The sequence below is a fragment of the Zalophus californianus genome, chromosome 1 (assembly GCF_009762305.2).
Source record: "Zalophus californianus isolate mZalCal1 chromosome 1, mZalCal1.pri.v2, whole genome shotgun sequence".
Taxonomy (NCBI): domain Eukaryota; kingdom Metazoa; phylum Chordata; class Mammalia; order Carnivora; family Otariidae; genus Zalophus; species Zalophus californianus.
This window is the reverse complement of record NC_045595.1, coordinates 61,466,620-61,488,901: the sequence shown is the minus strand read 5'-3', so window position 1 is coordinate 61,488,901 and position 22,282 is coordinate 61,466,620. Positions and strand designations below refer to the sequence as shown.

At 39.5% G+C, this 22,282-nt stretch overlaps 1 protein-coding gene across 5 annotated transcripts in view; it reads left to right on the top strand.

The window, feature by feature from the left end:
* Positions 1-1,088: 1,088 nt before the first annotated feature.
* The window catches only part of SNRK (SNF related kinase), a 54,802-nt gene continuing 33,608 nt past the window's right edge, over positions 1,089-22,282 (top strand). For 2 of the 5 annotated variants that reach the window (XM_027584123.2, XM_027584119.2), the window contains exons 1-2: positions 1,089-1,214; positions 18,038-18,732. In XM_027584123.2, coding sequence (XP_027439924.1) covers positions 18,144-18,732 — 589 coding nt within the window. In that variant the 5' untranslated portion in view covers positions 1,089-1,214; positions 18,038-18,143. Of the gene's footprint in view, positions 1,346-14,517; positions 14,578-18,037; positions 18,733-22,282 lie in introns of all 5 variants that reach the window. The other 3 variants (XM_027584121.2, XM_027584122.2, XM_027584120.2) reach the window with 3 other exon arrangements.

Here is a 22,282-nt window from a genome sequence, read left to right as displayed (position 1 = left end):
AAACAACCCTGACATTTGCAGGTCAACAAAGACATTTGCTAAAGCCATCTAGAGTTCTCTTCTGCACCCAATCAATTTAATCAAATTTGGAGCATCTAAGCAGCTTTTACTTGTATATTTACTTTTTCTTGTGTCCTTCCTCACTAGGTGTCTTTTATTGGAAGGGTGGAAAGAAAGGAGAAACAGAAAGGGAAAAGCAGGTTGGAGAAACCTGGCACCTGGCTTGTTGGCTCTCCCTTTTAGGAACCTCAGAGAGCTGATTAGCCATTGCAAGACAAGCTTTCAAGGGTGGGAGTCAGTCCCCCCCCCCACCTCCAGCACCCCTCTGTGGCTTTGGTTAAGCTCCCTTCCCCAGCCAGTTGGCCTGGTGACCATGCCGCTGAATCATCTAGTTAACCACGGTTAAGGTCTGCTGTTTTGAATCCCGGACTTCATATGCTTTATTACTTTCCACGACCTTTTGCCCTTCCAGGCGGTTTCCAGTGGAGGCAGCTAACTGATGGGGCCGGCTCGGCTAGTGTCTCCCGTAGACCTTTAAAGCCAGCGCTGCATTCAGATGGTGGGCTTTTCTCCTTTTGTTTAAACAGCAACAAAATCAACAAAATTCTTTCAAATTGGGTTCCCAAGAAATAAAACTGTAGAGAAAAAGAACATATGTATATTCGTATATATATACATATGAATGTATATTTAATTTTTTCCCTCCCCTTGCTTAAACTTGGGCGGGAAATGCGGCGAACCTTTAAAAGGGTAAAGTGCGTGCTACCCTTAGCCCCCCGCTTCAGGACGCAGTCAGGGGCGCACGCTGTCCCTTCCCTCCGAATTTCCCCCGACAGCTCGCGCTACTTTTCTTAGCCATTGTCCCATATCCCCGGTGCTTCCTCCTGCATCGTCCCCTCTTCTCGGGCGCCTCGCCTGCTTCCTACCGCCAGCCACAGCCCAGACTCGCTGAGGTGAGACGCCGCCAGTATGCCCTCCAGCAGCCAGCGCGCTGGAGCCCGCAGGTGCTGTCGGCCCCGCCCTTCCCATGGCCCCGCCCCGGCGTTGCGTCACAGTGACGCGCGTGCCGCGCAGGCGCAGCTCGGCCCCACCCCCTCCCCGCGGCCGGCCGCCCGCTCGGTATTATGATTAGCACTGGGTGCGGGGATTCGGCGGCCGGGAGGGAGTCGTCGGCGCCGCGGCCGCTGCTGACGGACGCTTGCCTGCCGGCTGAGGTAGGAGCGAGCGCGGAGCGCGGCCGGGCGCGGCGGCCGTGGACCGCGGTGCGGGCCGGCCTCCGCCGCCTGGTAGCCTGCGCCGTTGCCGGGCTGGGAGTCCGGGCCGGGGCGCCCACCGCAGGCGGAAAGTAAGTTGCGCGCTCCGCGCTCCCCGCGCCGGCCGCAGCGCGGGCCCGGGAGGACGCGGAGCCGGGGCTGCGGCGGCCGGAGCCGGCGCGGCGGCGGCGCGGCCTGGCGGCGGGGCGGCGGCGGGCCCGGCGGGAGCCGGCACTGCGGCGGCCGGCCGCGGGCTACCGGAGGCCCTGCCCTTGCGGCCGCGGCCGGATTGCGGCACCTCGGGAGGTGCCCGCATCCCGCGCCCCGCCCCGAGCGGGCCGAGTGCGGCGCCGCGGGGCCCCGCGTCCGGGCCAGGCTCCCCGCGCCCAGGTACTCTCATGGGGTGTGTGTTCTCGGAATGTGTTTTCCTTTTTCAAACGAATCTGGAAATCTGGCCGCAGCAAGAGGGGTTCCTTGGTAAAACTGCAGCCTTACAATAGAATGGGGATATTGTTGTCTGTAGAGAAAGGGCATCGGGGTAGGGAAGGAGGAGCAGTGCCATTCCCGAGGGAGAGCTAGAAAAAATGTTTTTTTTCCAGATCGGGAAACCTCCGTTCTTTTCCATAGTCATCGCCTGTTGATTTCTTTCTGGACCCTTTTGCAAAAACCTTCCTGCCTTTAACTTGGACTTGGGATCTAGGAAAGTGACAGTCTTATCCTGGGGGGTGTGGGGGGGGGGTTCCTGGAGTTGTGCTATTCCTAACAGTTGGATCAGATAGCTTCTTGGGAAGATCGGTTTAAGCTCAGTATTTGGGGAGAATTTAGCACTAGGGTTCTTAAATCTATAGAGGTCTGAGGATATAGGACCTTTCAAACTGTCAGGTTACTTTTTTCTCTTTTTAAAAATTGAGTGCATTCTCAGTCTTAGATGCGGGTGGTAAAGCTGATTTAATGAGTTTCACATTTTATCAGGTTTTAAGGTGAGGCATGACTTAGAAGTGATGGAACTGCAAATGTTTTGAGTATCCTGCTGAATTTTCACCAATTTCTGTCAAACGTCAGATGCCTCAGTTTGGGTTCCTTTTACCCGGTTGTCTCAAATCAGCCTAATTTATCAGAATGTAGATCAGTGTACTTTAAAGCCAGGGGCTCTCAAGGTTTATATAATCAATTTATTAATTTATAATCTTGTTACATTGCTTTCCAAATTTATAAAATCATTCCCTTAAGGAAATCTGTCTTCAGCTTCTGCTTACATATTTCTTTTGGAATTGGATTCCTGAGGAGGAATGTACTGTACAAGTGGTGATTTAAGCATACCAATTAGACAAGTTTCCTTTAAACAAATACATATTCTTTTATCCAACTATCTTATTGTCCCTCTTAGGAAAACATGACATTCCCATTTTACAGAGCTAGAAATGAGAGAAATTACATGACATTCCCAAGGTCAGACATTAAAGCAGTGTAGTAGCTGAAAAATTAAGTGTATGGTGCTAACTTCTTTTACCTCTTCAAGGTTTTCCAGGCAGGGAACTTTGAGTATCACCTATTTTTTTAAATCTGCACAATCAGTTTTTGTTGTTTTATTTTATGCACAGAAATGGCTGTCACCCTATTAGTATTTTACTATTTAGAGTAAATTTTTCAGTATCGTTGCAGTAAGATCAATTAGTTTAAAACATACAAGAACCTAGAAGGTATCCTAATTTTTATTTTTCTAGAACAGAAATATAAATTGGGACTTTATGTTCAAATTTAATCCCATAATCCTCAAATAAAGGCTTTTACATGTCCTTATTAAAATTGAAGGGCTTTCGTGATATTTTGACTGGTCACAGGAAATACTGTTCATCTAAACCTTATTATGGGTATTTCTGTCATATAGAAAGTGAAACTAAGTGGAAAAAAAGTTATTTATTTTTGGAGATAATTGAACAGCCATGGTTCTAAGCATTGGTATAAATGAGGCATGATGTCTTCCCTATGGCAGCTTGTCTGAGCCTAAGAGCTCACTCAGTACACTGCCCAAGAAGAAAAGGGCACAAGTGAACTTTCCACATGGCCAGAATTTTAGGAATTAAAAACATAGATGAGGAACTCTAAAGACCTATTTTAACTGCATGTGCGCTGTTTGCTTAACAGCCAGAAGATAGAATTTTTAGCCAAATACTTTTATAATAAAATATAATTTAGGTACTTCTCAGCGTATGTGTGTGCAGGTAAATTCCTAGAGCAACTTCGGTGGAAAAGTTACTTGAGTAGATTCTAGTAGTTTTGAAGATAAACTTAACCTATGATCATTTATTCATGGCGCCTTTGTGTGTCTATTTTCAGGGCCCTGGGTTCAAGGGTAGCAATAGAAAAATGAATAAAAACCAGTGACTGCCTTTAGGAGCTTACGGGCTATTGGGGACACTGAAGTAAACAGTAACAATAGGATCCAGCGAATGCTGTGATGAAGCATAGGCAAAACCCTGCAGAAGCACAAAGATGGGGGCAGGGAACTGTCTGACTTGGGAATGCTTTACAGAGGAGGTGACACTGAATGAGTCTTAAAGTACAGGCAGAGAAAAGGGGAAAGTGCTCAGAGGGTTCAGGGAGGATGAGAAGACAAGGTTAAGTGGTGGAAGAACTGAGATCCAAGTGGATGGAAGGGAGATGAGGAGGTAAAGACAGTGCAGCTGTTTTTTTTTTGTTTGTTCGTTTGTTTTAAGATTTTATTTATTTATTTGACAGAGAGAGACACAGCGAGAGAAGGAACACAAGCAGGGGGAGTGGGAGAGGGAGAAGTAGGCTTCCCGCCAAGCAGGAGCCTGACGCGGGGCTCGATCCCAGGACCCTGGGATCATGACCTGAGCCGAAGGCAGACACTTAATGACTGAGCCACCCAGGCGCCCCATTTTTTGTTTTTTTTTTAAGAATATGAGAAGGAAGGAAGAGGAATGGGGCAGGAACTTGGGCATGGAGAGGGAAGTTTTCAGTATTTTGTTTTTGTTTGCAAAGAGCTGGTGTAAAGTCTCTCAGACTTACTAGCCTCACCAGAGCACTGGACATGTGTTTTCTACTCTGGATGATCTGGAACTACATTATTCACCCTGGATGGTTTCCTCGTCTGTTTTTCTGTAAGTTTGCTTTAGATTGAGGCCTTATATCCTATGGGAAACCATTTCTTGCCCATGGTAGGGGAGGAGCTTGTCTAAAGAGGATTCCTGCTATACCTTCCCTGAACATTTATTTCTCTGCTGCTTCCAGAGCCTCCTGAGATTCTGCTTTGGCACCTCCAGCATTTGGCTTCTGCTCAGGTAGCCTCTTCCATAACAAATTAGGCCTCTTTCTCTCTCCTTACTTGTTGTATTGTACCCTCCAGAGTGCTGCTGTGTGGCTATTCAGCAGTTACTTCAAAGTCTGTCACAGACCACAGATCACAAGTCTGTGATGTTTTAAGTTTGCAGTGTCTTCGGGCTCAAAGCAGGATTGGGTCTGTCTGTCTACATACATACCCCCTCAACTACATATTGGCCTGGAAATGTAGGTTATGAAATCTGTGCTCCAGAAGTGTGGGTTATAGGTCATTTAAATGGTCAGATCATAGCCCCACTGGGCCTCAGTTGCTCATTTGTCGATATGCAGTTATTTTTCTCAAACTTAATTGAAGGCAGAGACCACTTCTTTGATTTCAACATCCCCAGACCAGTGTAATGCCTCATGCGTAGTTAGGATACCCAAGTGGTGTCTCGATGAAGAAACTTCAAAAATGTAAACGTATTTTGTTGATTTTATCAGCCTATTAATAGAAACTGTACCCATTTTAATACAGCTGGGCTAAATTTAAATTGTTTTTCAGTCATAGAATTTTGGAACTAGAAGCAAATCTTTCACTTGATCCTAGCATGTAGTAGATGCTCAAGAAATGTTTGTTCCTGTCCTGTGTATTTCTGGTCTGAGGGAATGGCACCACTTGCTACCACTGTCCATTAGAATCATTCTGGATTTCCATCTTTGCTTTGCCCCCCATGCATTGAGTTCTGAGATTCTACTTTCTAAACATGTCTCCTCCATTAATCCTCATCATCACTACCCACATACTGGCTGCCTTCATTTTTAGGTCATTAAGTGATCATTTACCTGGAGAAATTTTCAGTTGTCTCTTTACCTGTCCCGCAGCTCTAGTCTTGCCCTAACAGGCTGGTCTTCACTTTGCTACCAGAGTGGTTTGTGTAACTGTCATCTCTGATTGCCATTCCCCTGCTCAGGATTCATCTTTGGCTTCTTTTTTTAAAATTTTTATTTATTTATTTATTGGAGAGAGAGAGCACACGCGCATGAGTTGGGGGTGGTGGGGGGGGAGGCAAATGGAGAGGGAGAGGCAGACTCCCCACTGAGCAGGGAGCCCCACGCAATGCAGGGCTCGCGCTCCGTCCCAGGACCTTGGGATCATGACCTGACCTGAAGGCAGACGCTTAATTGACTGAGCCACTCAGGTACCCCCTTCTTAGTGGCAGCTTTCATTTGTTCATTTAATAATATGTATCTATATATTTTGGGTAGATGCTATACTCAACCGGCCCTAGGATACAGAGTGGAATAAAAGGGACATGGGCCTTACACAGACTGAAGTTATCATTTAGTTGAGTGGGGACACAGATTATTACTCATGTAACTATATAACTGCAGTTGTGATAATGGCTCTGCTGGGAAAGGAATGGTGCCATGAGAGGGCATGGGAGCTGGTGTGCAGGGGTGTGGGGAGGGGAGGGACACACTCAGGAGGGTGACCTTTCAGCTGGGCCCTGAAGCCCCTGGTAAGGGCTTGTCAGACCCAAGGAACTGCAGCTGATTTGCTTGGAATACCAGACCCTTTGGGTATCTGGCCCCTGCCTACCTGTCTGATCTCATCTCCTATGCTCTGTATTACTGTCCCAGTCACCCTAAGCTCTCTCAGGTCTCTTTTCTGAAAAGCCTCTTCCCCATCATTGCTGATTTCAATTCGTAGCTGAAATAAGAAAATGAATTTCTCTGAGATGCCTCCTATGAACTCCCCAACGTAGGTTTTGGGGAAAGAACACCTCTTCTAGCATATCCCTGTAAGAGATTGTACAGACCTTGTGGCAGGGATCTTCCTAGTATGTCTATAGAGGCATTTAGGGGCAGCTTGATGGGCCTTTTAGGGGATATCAGTGTAAGGTGGGAAACTAAGTATATAACCCCCCTCAAATATCAGACTCTCCTGGGAGGAGGGCCAGTTCTGAAAAGTTGGGGGGAAAACGGTGGATGATATTGAGCCTACTCGCATCTTGCTAATATATATTATCCCACTTAGCCTTCATAATAACTGTGTAGGTGGTGATTATCTTTGTTTTATAGATTAAGATGTGCCTATTTGTAGAAGTTGAGTCACTTGCTGGGCTCCAGGTTCTGTGGTACTCTTTCTCCTGCGCTATGATGCTACGGCTCATGTTTGCTGAATAAATGAATTTTGATCATTTAAAGGTGCACCTCTATGGTGAGGATAGTAAAGGTTGACCCTGTGGTAGTTTGAAATGCTGAATCTTAGGACGCTCTCCCAGCTCCTCTCTGATGTTCCCTCCCCTTCTGTGTACACACCTCTTAGGCCGTTATTCTTTATATTGCGTAGCTAGGGGAAAACGTTCAAATAATAAATTGAACTGGATTTAATACATATTCATCCATGTTGGCTTTTCTTTATTAGAGAAATTACATTTTAGATAATGTAAGTTTTACTCATAGTATAACTTACTTAGATAAAGTTCATTTCAGACTTAGGTCAGGATACTAACAAGTATTCGTGGAGAGAGTATGAAGCTAGAATGTACTGTATTTGTGGATCTTTTTTTAAAATAGTCATAATATTCTAGCCTTTTATATTTAGCAGTGGACAAAAGCAGAGCAATTGAATTTAAAAATAAAGTTTAGCTTCCTGTTTTAGTTCATTTTCTACAGGTGAAACAGTCCTCTCTTTATTGGCATAAAGTATTATGAGGGCTACTGAAGAAATTTGGAATGAGAATATTCACATAGTCTCAGTTCCAGGGCTTGATTTTGTCCTTTGCGCTCCTATTTGATATGTATTTGCTAATCCTCTTGTGAAGGAAAATGCTTTTTCGGAAACAAATGGAGAGAATGTAATTTGCAAAGTATATTAAAATTGCAGTGTGGGAAAGGATACAATTTTTAAGCAGAAAATAGAACCTCCCTAAATTTGTCTGAATTACTTGCTTGGTGTTGGCTGTTCTGTGCCACTGGCTGTTCTTGGCATCACAAAATTGTATGTAAGCTCTAAGGTGAAGTTATTTTTAAGGTGCCGTTCCATTTTTACGTGATCAGTAAATATCTCAGTCTGTCTTTTGACTAGTTATTTGCCTGTAACTTCCTTTCTTAAAAAGCAGTTTCAAAAAAGCTTTAATGGAATTGTTTGTTAATGTTTATTAAGTGGTGCTAGGGAAGTTCCTCCATTTAATTGATTGCTTGGCTAGGTAACTAGCATAGCATATCAGCATTGGAAGAACACAAGAATTGTCAAAATTGATTTATTTTAGTGCTGTTTCCCTGGGAACTAGAAAGGCCTAGGTAAACGGGAGGCATTGTATTGTTGCACGAAAAAGTGGAGGGCCCAGGAATTGGTGGGACCTGGAGTCCAACCGAGGCACCTCTTAGCTAGATATAGGCCTGGGGCAAAGGAAGTCCTTATCCTTATTTGGCCCTGCTTTCTCATCTATGAAATGGGTATGATATTTCCATTATATTGCTGGTTGTGTGGAATAAGTGATGAATCAAATGTAGAGTTCAGTACTGACATAGATTGCCAGTTATTACATTGTTTACCCTTTTTGAGACCTGCATTAAAACAAAACTGGAATTCTAAAATGAACAGTTGTGGCAGTGAAAGACATTTTTAAAATTTGAAGTGAGACAGTTGTGGTTTTGCTATAGTACTGGACTCATTTCTGTATATACCTATTTAGGTTTGTAGTAGGTTTTTAGGAAAGTTGTATGGGTGAGAGATCTAATCTAAGTCAGAACAAAAATTGATGTTTTATGGAACTTTAAAGTGGACAGTGAACTTTTAAAATTGGTTTAAATTCTCTAATTACCTTATTTCTATGTTGCTTTCATGTTAGTACCTGAAGCGTTTTCCTCTTCTGTTTAGACCTCTTAGCAGCTCTGTTATTAGAAGGTGCTTCTGTGCATTTTTAACTCTTTAATGACACTTTAATTAAACTTAAGTATAATTTAAAAATAGATAAGTGGTGAATTGAGTATGGCAAGTTTTCCATTAGTTTTGAGAAAGTAAGAGTTCATTATAGTTGCCTAGATGGTAAGCCATTAGGTATTTTTCAGGATCAGGCTTCTTAACCCTACTAACTTATCTCACATCTACCCCAAATCATAACTTCACCCAAACTAATGGTTTCCTTTCCGAAGCCAGCCAGCCATGTGCATGCTCTGCTGCCTGTTTCCCCCACTTTCAGGAATGGTGTTCCATTGCTCCCTCTTGAAGGGTAAGCTCTGGTCTATGGGCTGCCCTGTCCCTGCCTTTTTAGTGTCCTCTACTCTTCCTTTGGCACACCTCACCCAGGCTAACCTGTGTAGTTATTTATCTTTTTATGTGTAGATAGCTTATTTGTAAGGTTATAATGGACAGAGACTGTGTTGTATTCTACACAGTTAGGGCTCAAATATTTGCTAATGAAAATAGACTTTGTGTTCCTCTTCCTTCCTCAGCCTGAAGGAATTGCATACCTTGTCCCTCAAGGGAAGCAAAATATTTCCTTGAATATGTCTTGTTTATTAAGATGACATAAGTAGGTTTTAGACAATATATTTTTAGGGAAATTGGTCTTTTCATAGATCTCAGTGGAAAAGTAAACTGAAAATTATGTACAAAAAGTCAAAATTTTAATAAACTATCTTTTTTAGATTATAAAAGCAGCACACATTCATTGCCAAAAATTTGAAAAGAACAGAAAAGCATAAAGAGAAAAAAATTCTATAATCTTACCAACTTAACATTTAGGTATTTTTAAAATATATATGCAGACAAATTATATGCTTTAAAAAAATTGAGATCATGCCATGAAATTTGGTATATGAATTAACATTTTATTGTGAGAATTTCTGCATGAGATTAAATAGCCTCAAAATATGACTGCATAGTGTTAATGTTAGGTGTACTTTGATTTAATTGTTTTCTTCTTGCAGACCTTTAGATTATTTCTAATTTTTTGAATATATAAATATCACTGAACATTGTTGACTATAAAAATTTTTAACATCTTTATTTCTTTAAGACATAATCTAGTAGTGAGATTATTAAATCAAGGAGAGTAATTATTTTAAGGCTCTTGATATATGTATTGCCACATTGCTTATCAGAAATTTCAGAAATAAAATAATTTGCAGTCTTAATATAAGAGAATCTCAAATGATTTAGTCTTTTAAGTCAAAGTCATTGTAATGTTAGGTACCAGTATTTTTGTTTATGGGTTAGTTTATTTTTTTCTGTTCCAGTATTCTTTTTTGACCATTTTTTAATGACCATTTTCATCATATCAGCAGGGAAAGAAAAAGATGACAGAGAGTGAAAATTAGTTTTGATAGGATTAATAAAAGTTCGGAAGAAAGATTTAGATGATTAAGTTTTTAAATCCTCCAAACTTCCAACTTATATTGTCTTCCTGGCAACAAGGAGTAATTGCGGTTAGTTTTATGTATTGTGGAGTAACTTCTACATACCAGCTTTTGCTTAAGTCATTATTAAATATGTGAGCGCTTTATACCAGGGCTGTCACCAGAACTGGTGACACACTTAGCATTTTTCATCATTTTAGCAAGAGGCAGATTCTGTTGAGGAATTCAAACTTATCATCTGCCCTGCTAGTCCAAGTTTTGTGGCTTGGATGTTAACCTCTTTTGCTTTACAAATAATTAGTACTACTCTACATCAGTTAATAAATCGCCTGACTCCTGGACACATTAAAATTCTGTGATATATCCTGGAACATGGCTTGTTTCACTTGAATAAAGGTGACGTAAACCAATGCTTCATGAGATCGATCTGCACTGGTGACCCAGTCCCCACCTGGGGAGCCGAGCAGTCCTTTCAGCCTGCCATTCCTGGTCACCTCAGTTGCCCCCAGTCCATTAAAATTGACCGCTTGGAAGAAAACTTATAGAACATGAAGGAGGCAGTTACCTTCCCTTGGAAAATACTTTCCTAGACATTTGGAGGTACAATTTTACCTCTTTGGACATTTCTCATAATAAATAATTTAACCTTTTAATTTGTAGTTCCCATCTTGAGTCCACCCAGTGAGTGCAGCCTGATAACCACATAATCTACATGATAACCACATGGTAATACTCAGTCCATCCAGTGAAAAACTCTGGATCCTTCCATAACTTAGGACCTCTTGACCTATTTGTGGTTTCTTCATCTTTGATTTATGGCTTATATTGGTAACTCCCAGGGGGAGGAGTGCTGTTCTAGAAATGTGGAATATTGTTTATTTTGGATAGAGGGAAGAGCAGTGGCAACTGCATGTAGGTTTGTGTTTATTTTGCTTGACCAGGAGGTTGTTGATACTCTCAGAGGATTTAGTCTCCTGTCTTCCTTTCAGCCTATGGGTATCTTTGAAATTTTAGCAGTAAGATTGGGGTGGTAGAATTCATTGGGGGAGTGTTCATTCTTTACTTCCATTAGTTTTTCGATAAACATGCAGTTTAGTCTAGTATTTTCCATGAGTAAAAATTACAGTTTTCATTTTTGGTATTTGTAAAAGATACCAGATAATTTCCGTATGTAGGAAGCTTAAATGCAGTTTTAGTGTGGCTTTGCAAAAACTCATTTTCAGGGCGCCTGGGTGGCTCAGTTGGTTGGGCGACTGCCTTTGGCTCCGGTCATGATCCTGGAGTCCCGGGATCGAGTCCCACATCGGGCTCCCTGCTAAGCGGGGAGTCTGCTTCTCCCTCTGACCCTCCCCCCTCTCATGTGCGCGCGCGCTCTCTCTCTCTCTCTCTCTCTCATTCTATCTCTCTTCCAAATAAATAAATGAAAAAAAACCTCATTTTCCAGTTATCTGTATTAGAGGGAGAGCATTGGCACAGATACATTTTTTTTAAAGCACTTAATTTGGAAGTTTTTGCATATTTAAATATTGGTGGTCTGATTTTAGGAAATTTATAATATCCTCAATAAAATGTAGAGAAACACATGGCCCTTTTTGTTCTATTCCTCTACTTTCTCATGCCATGGATTGGCCATGCAGAGCTACCTTTGTTTGGTGTGCTATTTTGTCCTCCCCTAGAGGTGTGAGTAGGAGACAATTGTTTGATATATAGACCACACTGCAGTGGTGATGATGTCAGTGAAAATCTAAGTGAATTTTGACAAGAATAACAGGGTGATTTCCAAATTGACAGTAGATTTAACCGAGGCTGGTTCTACAACTGTTTTCAGCAGCTTGCAAAATGTGTGTAGGGCCACCCACACTTCCTTCCTCTTCTCCAGCCACACCCGCACACTTCAGTTTGCTTCTCTCTTTGGTTGGGAGAACATAAGTATATTCTTGCAACATATACTGGTGGTGGTTTCTCAAACATGAATTTCCGTATTCAAAAACACTTTTTTGACTAGTTGGCCTATTTCATTTAGGTCCAGCCCAGTTATATGCATGTGTGAACATATGCTAAATAAGATTGCTTTAGAATAGCCTAATTTAGACGTTTTGCTGTTTTTAAAGGTGGCATCTTTGTTATGTGTCATTAAAAATACCGAATTACAAGAACTCAGTGTGTAGGAAAATGTTCATTATGTAGAAAGGAAGTAAAAGTCGTCTCAGACTTAAGTATCTTAGCTTTGTAAAGAAATATAGGTATGGGGCGCCTGGGTGGCTTAGTCGTTAAGCGTGTGCCTTCGGCTCAGGTCATGATCCCAGGGTCCTGGGATCGAGCCCCGCATCGGGCTCTCTGCTCAGTGGAAAGCCTGCTTCTCCCTCTCCCACTCCCCCTGCTTGTGTTCCCTCTCTCACTGTGTCTCTCTCTCTTTCAAATAAATCAAAAAATCTTTAAAAAAAAAAAAAAGTAGGTATAAAGGATATATACTAACAGCTAAAGAGTGGACATCTTAGATGAATTTATGGGTGATCCCCACCCCACCCCCTCATATTGTGCTTTTCTGCATTTTCCAAATTTTCTAAAGTGAATTTGTATCAACTTGTTTTGTAGAGAAAACACTTCTAAAGTGGTTGTAAACCTTTTTTCCTTCCCTCTGTGTCTGTCTATATGCCATTTTATAAAAAAACTTGTGCCTGGGCATATATGTAGAAAATAATTGGGAAGGCTGTGTAGTGTACCAAACTGTTAACAGAGATTGTCACAGAGAGTAGAATGAATAATGGATGATTTGTAAAAAAAAAATTCTTTTTACCAGTTTATGTGTTCTAATTGTTTACTCTCTTATATTGTACAGGTATTTCATAACTTCATAATAGAAGCAAAATACTAAAACAAAGGAAAGTGATATGTCAAGTGAGAAAAGCAGGCTACAAGATATAAACTTATGTACAGAATGATCACTCCTTTTTAAAACAAAATAAGGAAGAAGCTGTATATGAGTATTTGCAGAAAGATCGCTAAAATATTGATAGTGCTTATCTTCAGGGGTAGGACTATGGGATGCCTTTTTATTCTTTCTACTTTCTAGTCTGTATTTTCCAGATTTTCTGTAAGAATATATTACTTTTGGGGGGGGAAATGTAAAGGAGCATTTAATTCTTTTTGAAAAGGTAGATTTGAAAGAAAGTCATCTTGGTATCATTTTAAAAACAAATACTTAGATTTTGTGGGATGTTTTATTGAAAAATCATCAGACTTTGATGCCCAACTAGAGATACTGTTTTCTTTATATTACAGTCGTACATCAGTCATTTTCAATTTAATACATTTTAGGAAACTGAACAGCTCAGTGGATTCATTCTTGAAGTAGGGTGGAAGAATTTCTACTCGGATAAGGGAGAATACCATCGTTTTAACAGTGATGGTGGTGGTAGCTAGTGTTTCTCGCTTACTCTGTGCCAGGCTTCATTCTAAACACTTTTCCTATACTAACTCATTCAGTTCTCACCACAACCTATGAAGTTGTACTCTTACTATTAACATTTTCTAATAAGGAAACTGATCATACAGAGAGGTCAGGTTTTGCTGAGGTCCTGTGGCCAGTGGTAGGTGAGGTCGGATTCAGATCCAGTGTCTGGCGCTCAGACCCAGTGCTGAGCCACGCTGACTGCCTTGCCTAGGGACTGGCTCGTGGAAAGAGAAGCAAGCAAGGGTAATGTCAGGAGCTACCATATCCCACTTGGAGCTGAAGGAGCAGGTAGCATTCCAGGGTTCACATGTCTCTAAAGGTGGGCCTGTGCCCATGACCTTGCTGGCCCTGTTTATGAGCTTCATGATTACAGATGCTCACCTGTAGTGTGTTGTGTAAATTGCCTTGGCCTAGTGTGAATGTTTAGGCCTTTCAGTATTTGTGGGATATTTCAGTGTTATGGAAAGGACTGTAAGGCCACCTCAGCCAAGGACTCTTACCATGCCACAGACTTTGATGTCAGTGATCTGTTCACATTCTCTGTGTTCATAGTGATAGTTTCTTTTTTACTATCGAATGGAAAGCCTCTGGTATGAAGGTGTTTTATGTGTTCCCAGATGCTGGCATGGTAATTGATTTCTGCTGGACTGCTAGAAGATCGTGTGTTGTAAAGGTTGCCCTTCTTGGCTGTGGGAGTGAGTGTTTCATGAGCTGTCAAGGGTTCCTGCAGGCAAGCTGGACTTGGAAACCAGAATGGGCAGGATTGGAGCTGCCCACCGCTGCTGATTGGGCAAGTCAAGCCTCATTGTGCCTAGCTTGCAGGCTCTTGGTGATGATCCGTGAAATATGGATTTGGCGCCTGTTACCCAGGAAGCATTTAGAAAATGGCGAATCGTCTGTTCATGATTATTATTTCCTCCTCCTTCTAGTGGAAAAATCTGTCTGACCGGGCTACCTGGAACAATCTCTGTGTATCTGTTACTGTTAAATTCCTGTTCACTCAAGATCCTCTGAATGGGTTTTAATTCACATAGGGAAGGGGAGAGGGGACTGGGTCACTAAGGACAAATTTGCCACTTTTATGTTTGTCTGGATATTTTGACTTTAAGCAAAGTTAAATAGAACTAAACGAAAATCTCCTCCTGTATCATCTTTTAGGAAAAAGAAGCTGTTAACGAAACCGTGGTAACAAGGATTATTCAATATGCGGTTTGCAGGGTATGTGCTGGAGCCACTACAGAGTCACCTGCACTTTATATAAGCCACATCTTCACATTTGGCATTGAGGTTCAGAATGACTTTTGGTCACTGGAAGATCCTCAAAGATCAAAAAACAATTTAGTTATTTCCTGTGCTAACACAAAATGCACTTGATGGTAGGATTACACAGTGGGCTAGTACTTAAAAAGATGTTCACTAACAAGGTTATTTTTCCTTCCAACCTTCAGTTAATCATAATGTCCTGTTTTTAGGTATATAATTACAGTTTCATAGACCCTGGAAAGGGATATACGTACAAAACAAAGGACAAAAAGAGTAAATTTCTTGATAGTGAAAGTGATTATTATTTCACTCCAGGGTAGTCTCATTGTGAAGATACCTTATTAGATTCTTTCCCATGAACTCGCTAGTAGATTAAAAACTGTTTTCATTGTACCATTTTGCTGGTACTGTTCTGGGAAGAGAAACCTCAAAGTGTTAGTTGTGATTGTTTCTGGGTGTTGGAGACCCTAAAAAAAGACTTTCCTTCCTCATCTGTCTACACATTTGTTACTTTCGTAATAAGGCAAAATTAAAACTGGGAAAACCTAATTAATTAAAATTAAATTCAGATTTATTTCTAAATTCGGGTTTAGATGCCACTTTATAAGAATATATCTAAACTAAAGTGATAGATGAAAAAAGCAAATAGGGGCACCTGGGTGGCTCAGTCATTAAGCGTCTGCCTTCGGCTCAGGTTGTGATCCCGGGGTCCTGGGATCGAGCCCCACATCGGGCTCCCTGCTCAGCGGGAAGCCTGCTTCTCCCTCTCTCGCTGTGTCTCTCTCTATCAAATAAATAAAACCTTTAAAAAAACAAACAACAAAAACCACAAGTATTGTATAACTTGGGGGCGGCCTGAAATTGTTTTGAGAGCTTAAGTTGCATTTACAAGCTTGTACAATAGAAACATAGACTCAGGTAGAATTTTAAGGATAATTACTGCCCTTATAATTAATCAAAATTAGAGATTTAAAGATAGTTTTCTGCCCCCTGGAGTTAGCTTAGAGTTTCTATTTTTGAAAATTAAATATGCCCGAATTAAACTTTCTTTTGGGGAACTACTGTCCAATTAAAGCAAGATCTTTTCACTCAGATTTCCCTGTTAATCTTATCATTAAAATTAATAGCTCAGATGACATGATAATACACAGTATGGAAGAAATTTGCTTTTTCTCCAACACCTGTACATATTACTGGTTTATTTTAAAAATCTTTATAGAAACAGGATTAACTTAGTTTGGTTTTGAAATTAGTTTGTAGAAACAGGTAGCATAGTTGTTAAAAGCAGAGGCTTTGAGTTCAGGTAGCCCTGGGTTCAAATCCTAGCTCTTTTACACACTGGCCAGGTAGCCAATGACAAGTGACTTACCATTTCTGTGCCTCAGAGTGGGGCTAATAATCCCTGTTTCTGAGGGCAGTTGTAAGGATTAAATGAGGATGACGTAAAGCATTTGGTATGTGAGTGACATATTGTACTTCCTCAGTGAACGGTTGTTTATATTTATAGTAATTACTAAAATATAAAAAAACATGAAACTAACATTGGCTTTTTAAGCTTTCTCTCTCTCTCTCTGTATGTGTGTGTGTATATATATATATATATATATATATATATATGTATAGTGGGGACCCCAGATATGTGTTTCAGATCATTTCAATTTGCATGTGAGAATGACTTTATGCCTCTTTTATAGTTGGTACTTTAACTCACCAGATAGATAATCCTAAATGTAACATTGTTTAGAGTGGTTAAATGTTTATAAAGAAGGTGAGCTTTGAAATAAGAATTTGGTTTGAATCTTAGCACTTTGATTCATTCTGCACAAATATGTATAGTAGGTTTTTTTTTATTTTTTAAGAGATTTTATTTATTTATTTGACAGAGAGAGACAGTGAGAGAGGGAACACAAGCAGGGAGAGTGGGAGAGGGAGAAGCAGACTTCTTGCTGAGCAGGGAGCCCCATGCGGGGCTCGATCCCAGGACCCTGGGATCATGACCTGAGTGGAAGGCAGATGCTTAACAGCTGAGCCACCCAGGTGCCCATATAGTAGGGTTTTAATAAATGTTAGCTTTTCTTCTGTTCTTTTAGGCAAAAATGAGATTTAAAGAAATGTAATGCTAGAGCTTTAAAATAAAAAAATGATCTCATTTTATGTACAATTTACTTTTTTTGGTTATTTTTATCTAAGTGGGAGTAGATAATGTAAGTACTATTAATAAAACAACTGGAAACATGCAGTAGAAAAGGTTTCATAGAAGGGAGGGGTATGCACACAGGACAGAGCTAGTCTTGGGAGATGGCTGTATTCCTCGTTGGATTTTGCTATAATTCTATTAAATTTTGGTCAGAAAAAATAATAGGAATTTAATTTGTGAGATTTAAAGTGGTATCTTAATTTGTATAATTTTATACATTGGTTTTTCTGAGGGTCATTTATAAGAGCCTCTTTCTGTATTTAGAGTTCATAAAGGTTTAGAATTTTAAATGCCATGTGAGATACGGTCTTTAAAACCAAATGGTCTTTAAGATGGTTTAAGAATGCATGCTTGTTCATTGTTGAAATATAATCAGATCATGGTGGGTTGTTTGAGAGTTGGAAAACTGTAATAAAGATAAGCATAACTGAGAAGTACAAAGTGTGAGTACCAGTCAGTCGGCAAACATTAAGCACCTAATGTGTGCTTAGCTAGGCACTAGTGTGACAAGAAGAGCAACAATCACCTTGGAAACATTTTGAAAAAAAGTTGAATTTCAAAATTTAATAAACTTGACTACTGGTTATGTGTTAAAACACTGTTCAAGGAATGGTAGAAGGGAAAAAAAAAATAGAACCTTAGAGTCCTCAGAACTTTGCAGTCTTAGGATGAGGATGGCATATACAAAAACCTATAGAATAAGACCATACGGGTGTCCCGAGCAGCTGTTGGAGATATGGAGTAGGGAAGGTAATTCCAGCTGGGAGGGTTAGAGGAGGCCTCACTAAAGGGATCTGTTTGTGCTTACAGGAAATAGTGCTAGCTTTGGAATAACAGGAAAAAGTTGTTGGGTTTCTGTCCAAATGTTTATTCCGTTTTCCCTTTTTTGTCAGTTCTTGTTTTTTAAGACACTAAATGAAATTACTTTTGCAAGATTTTTTTTTTTACCCAGAGTTTATCAAACTTGCCAGTTTCCTTATTTCTGACATCACCAAAAACTTGTTTCAACTAATTTTTTTCAGTTTGCAAAGTTTAATATGGCATTTAAATCGCAGCCTTTGTAACATAAACCTAAAATACATATATAGATGGTTATAAATGGCCCTTACTCATTTTATGTCTCTATTTACTTCAAGCTTCTATTAAAACTTTAAAAAAAAGAGAAAGCTATAAGAGAAAAAGCTACAGAAACTTAATTTTGTTTCTCCTCTTTTGTAGGTGTCCATGGCGACATTGAAAATGAATTCCTTATTTTCACCAGATATTCTTATATGAGAAGATCCATTTCAAACAGTCTAGATATTTTTCCTTCTGTTGGACCAGCATGGCAGGATTCAAGCGAGGGTATGATGGAAAGATTGCTGGATTATATGATCTGGATAAAACCTTGGGTCGAGGTCATTTTGCAGTGGTTAAACTTGCCAGGCATGTCTTTACAGGTGAAAAAGTAGCAGTAAAAGTTATTGACAAGACAAAATTGGACACTTTAGCCACTGGTCATCTTTTCCAAGAAGTGAGATGCATGAAACTAGTGCAGCATCCCAACATTGTACGCCTTTATGAAGTTATTGACACCCAGACCAAACTATATCTTATTCTAGAACTTGGGGATGGAGGAGATATGTTCGATTACATAATGAAACACGAAGAGGGACTTAATGAAGATTTGGCTAAGAAGTACTTTGCTCAGATTGTTCATGCCATATCTTACTGCCATAAACTCCATGTGGTTCACAGAGACTTAAAACCAGAGAATGTGGTCTTCTTTGAAAAACAAGGTCTTGTAAAGTTGACAGACTTTGGTTTCAGCAACAAATTTCAACCAGGGAAGAAGCTCACTACAAGCTGTGGATCTCTTGCATATTCTGCGCCAGAAATTCTGCTTGGTGATGAGTATGATGCACCCGCAGTAGGTAGGTAACCTTTTTCCAGTATTTGCCCACTTGAATTCCACCAGCTAGAGTGTAGTTGGTCAAATTGGTGGTTGTTTATCTGAAAACCATTTCTTAAGATACTTTCTTAAATGTGTCTTAATTAACAGATTTGCCTTCATGAATGCCATACATTCCTAAAGTTGGCAGTTTGTTTTACCCTTTAGATGGCAAATGTTTAAAGTATATTTCAGCACAAAGAAAAATGAGTAAGTTATCATTTAAGGTAAACATCATCTACTCATTGTAATTCTTTTGAAGGTCTGAGTACATTTCCTATCTTCTTAGATTCTTCTGGTAGTACCCCTAGTCAGCTTCTTCCTGTGCATATCCTTTAACAGTCATTGAGACTCATGTTGGAAAGGTACTATGAATATTACAATACATTATGAAGAATTTGGGCATGGGAATCATTTATTAATTGTGATGTTGAAGAGTGCACTTGATCTCTCTGCTTTATTTCCTCATCCATGGAATAGAATTGGATCAGATAGAGGTATATCGTCCTATGCTGTCATGTTTACCATCCACAGAGACCTGTGTGGTTGTTATTGTCTGCCTCACTGTACAGGACAGGTAATTGACATACAGACATCTGCTATATGGTGGATTCCAGGATCTTGGTAGCCCTGGGCATTCCCAGCTACCTTCTCTTCACTCCAACACATTATTGTGTTCTCTCTTGTCATGAGTTATCTACTTGGGGTGGAAGTGTTTACTGCTTCTCAGCTTATGTCAGCTTTGTCCCTTGGGATCATATCTGTTTTGAAGGTCATATGGGAATTTCTGTATAATTTTTAAGGATTTGCTAAGTTGAATGTATGGTCATCTTTTACAGTTTTTAGTTTAATCTTGGAACAGTATGCCCTAAAACTACATGTATATGATGTCAGACTTCATAGATAGGAGTCTTCTGTTTGTCTTCTGATCATTTGAAATGCATGTTACAAGAAGAGGAAAGATACACATTGAAAAGCACATTGAAGAGTGCTGATTTTTATACTGAATATTTTGTACACCAAGACACTGCCTTTGTGTCTGGAAAAGACTGTTAGACTGTGTTCTGGAAAAGAAAGGGTTATTGAATGGTTCCTGCCCACTACAGATGACAAGGCTTCATCAAAACTTTTTATTAGGATATTTGAGTCAGGTTTTTGATGAGTGGAGCAGGCTAATCAGAAAATGAAGCCAAGAATTAACAGAAGAGGAAACAAATGTCTGAACATGAAAATGATGTTCAACCTCACTAATAGGGAAGATAAAACCACGATCAGCTACTGTTTCATACTTTTCACATTAGGAAAAACTGAAGTCAGACAAATCTAAGCGTAGGTAAGACTATAGATCATTGGGAACTCTTGTAGTATGTAGAAGGCAATTTGTCAGTGTCTACTAAAGTTAAAGATGTACACAATCTTGAGACGTAGCAGTTCTCTTCCTGTGTACACACCCTAAAGATGCTCTCACTCATGTACACAGATTTTCAAAGAATGTTTTTAACAGCATTATTGTGTATTCATCAGTAGGGGAATACATTGTTTGATATTCATATGATGGAAATGGTGAAAATTAATGAACTATGTATGTCATCATGGCTAGTGTTCACAAACATAATGTTTAAGGAGAGCAAATCAGTGAGAGTACTTATAGTATTGTAACATGAAATTTTAAAGAAGACAAAGCAGTGTTACATTGTTTAGGGGTGTGTGCACATGTGGTAAAGTACTGATGAATGCATGAGGTCAAGATAGTTACTTCTGAAGGGCAGGCATACCTAGAGAGTTTCAGCTGTGTTGGTGTTATTTCCAACTTGGGTGGTGGGTATGTAGGTATTCACTGTAATGCTTTTTTCCCCCCCCTTATATCTTAAGTATTGCCTAATAAAACTTTTTAGAAGTTTTTAAAAAGGAAAAGAAAAGTGTCTGGGAGGATGCTTACCAGTCTGATAAATGGTTGGTGAAGTATGAATTGGGTGGAGTTTATGGGTAACTTTTCTTACTTGTATTTATTTCAATTTTGTATAATTGTGTGATTGAGATATAGAAGTACTTTAAAAAACAAATGGACAGTTATCTTTCTGCTAATGTAGTATTTATTGTGCTGGAATCGGTCAGTGATTTTTCACAAATATGTAGTAGAATTAGGGACAAAGATTAAAATCTGTCCTTTTGTTAAATTACTAGATGTTGCTGTATTAAGCAACTTCAGTTCAGTTTTATATGTGTTTTAGAGTGCACTGGTCCTTAACACTGACACTTGGTTCAAGGATTATTATTTTCAAAGAATCAGGTTTTGATTTTATGTATCAGCTGCACTTCTGTTTTCTATGTCATTACTTTTTCTTGCATTGTTACTAATTTTTTCCCACAATCTTTCAAAAGTTTCCCTTTTCTTTTATTGTCCTAATTTCTCACATTTAAGGCTGTATGTTGCTCTCTCCTGCAATCTCTGGTCACATCCTGGGGATTTCACTCTGCAGTCATTGCTGAAGTTTATCTTTACTGTTTTGTTTCTTGTTTAACCCAAAGTTTCTTTTTTTTCTTTTTAAATTCTTTTCTTTTTAAATTTTAATTTAATTTATTTTTCCTTTAGGTATTTGGTTTTTAGCTTCTAATTTTAGTACATTGCAGTCAGTAATGTACACTGCAACCTGATTGGTTTTTGCTTTGGGAAGTATTTTTTAGATTTTCTGTGTGGCTTAATATATACAGTGATTTTTGGTGACTATTTCCCATATGATTAAAATATTTGTAGTCTTAGCATATACAAGTTTTTATACATATTTTAAGGTTGTTAATTATGTATTTTGTTCCTTTGTGTCATGTTTTATTCTGATGTTATTTTCTGAGAGAATTATGCTATTTCCTATTCTAATCTGAATTTTGTATTTTAATCAACTTTTACTTTATATATGTTATTTTCAAACTGTGTGAGGTATATAAAGTTTTGTAATTTATTTTACATGATGGGCTATACCTTCTTTCAATATGAAACTGTGCTTTGTTGCCATGGATTCTATATTGTCATTTTGTTTTAGGACATATTAGTGTCTTCCCTTAATATTCAGAGTTAATATCCATATCATTCCCTCTGCCCCACAAAGAAGAACTATATGTAGTTTGCTTTTACTTCCCTTTTAGTTACCGATTTTTAATTTGCTTTTATTAATAAATACTTTTTTTCTGGTTTGGTAATGCTTTAAGATCTGACAAAGAATGTGGACATATTTTAAATTGTGTTCTTAAGCATCTTTAATTATTCCTTTCTTTGACCTAACGTCCTGCATGTGAAGAACATCTCGAAATCCAGTATGAATTTAAAAGTGACTAGCTGGTCTATCTGAAAAGCATTGCCTTGTCTTTGTGAAAAATTAGATTAGTAAAACATAAATTGAGACATTCTTGACTGTTAATTATGTGCGACTTACAGTTTGTGTAATATGCCAGTTTTTGGAAATCTTGGCATATTCAAGCCAAGAGTTGTGGTTTAACTAGAATCCACATTGCATGTATTTAAGGCAGTCCATTCCTTG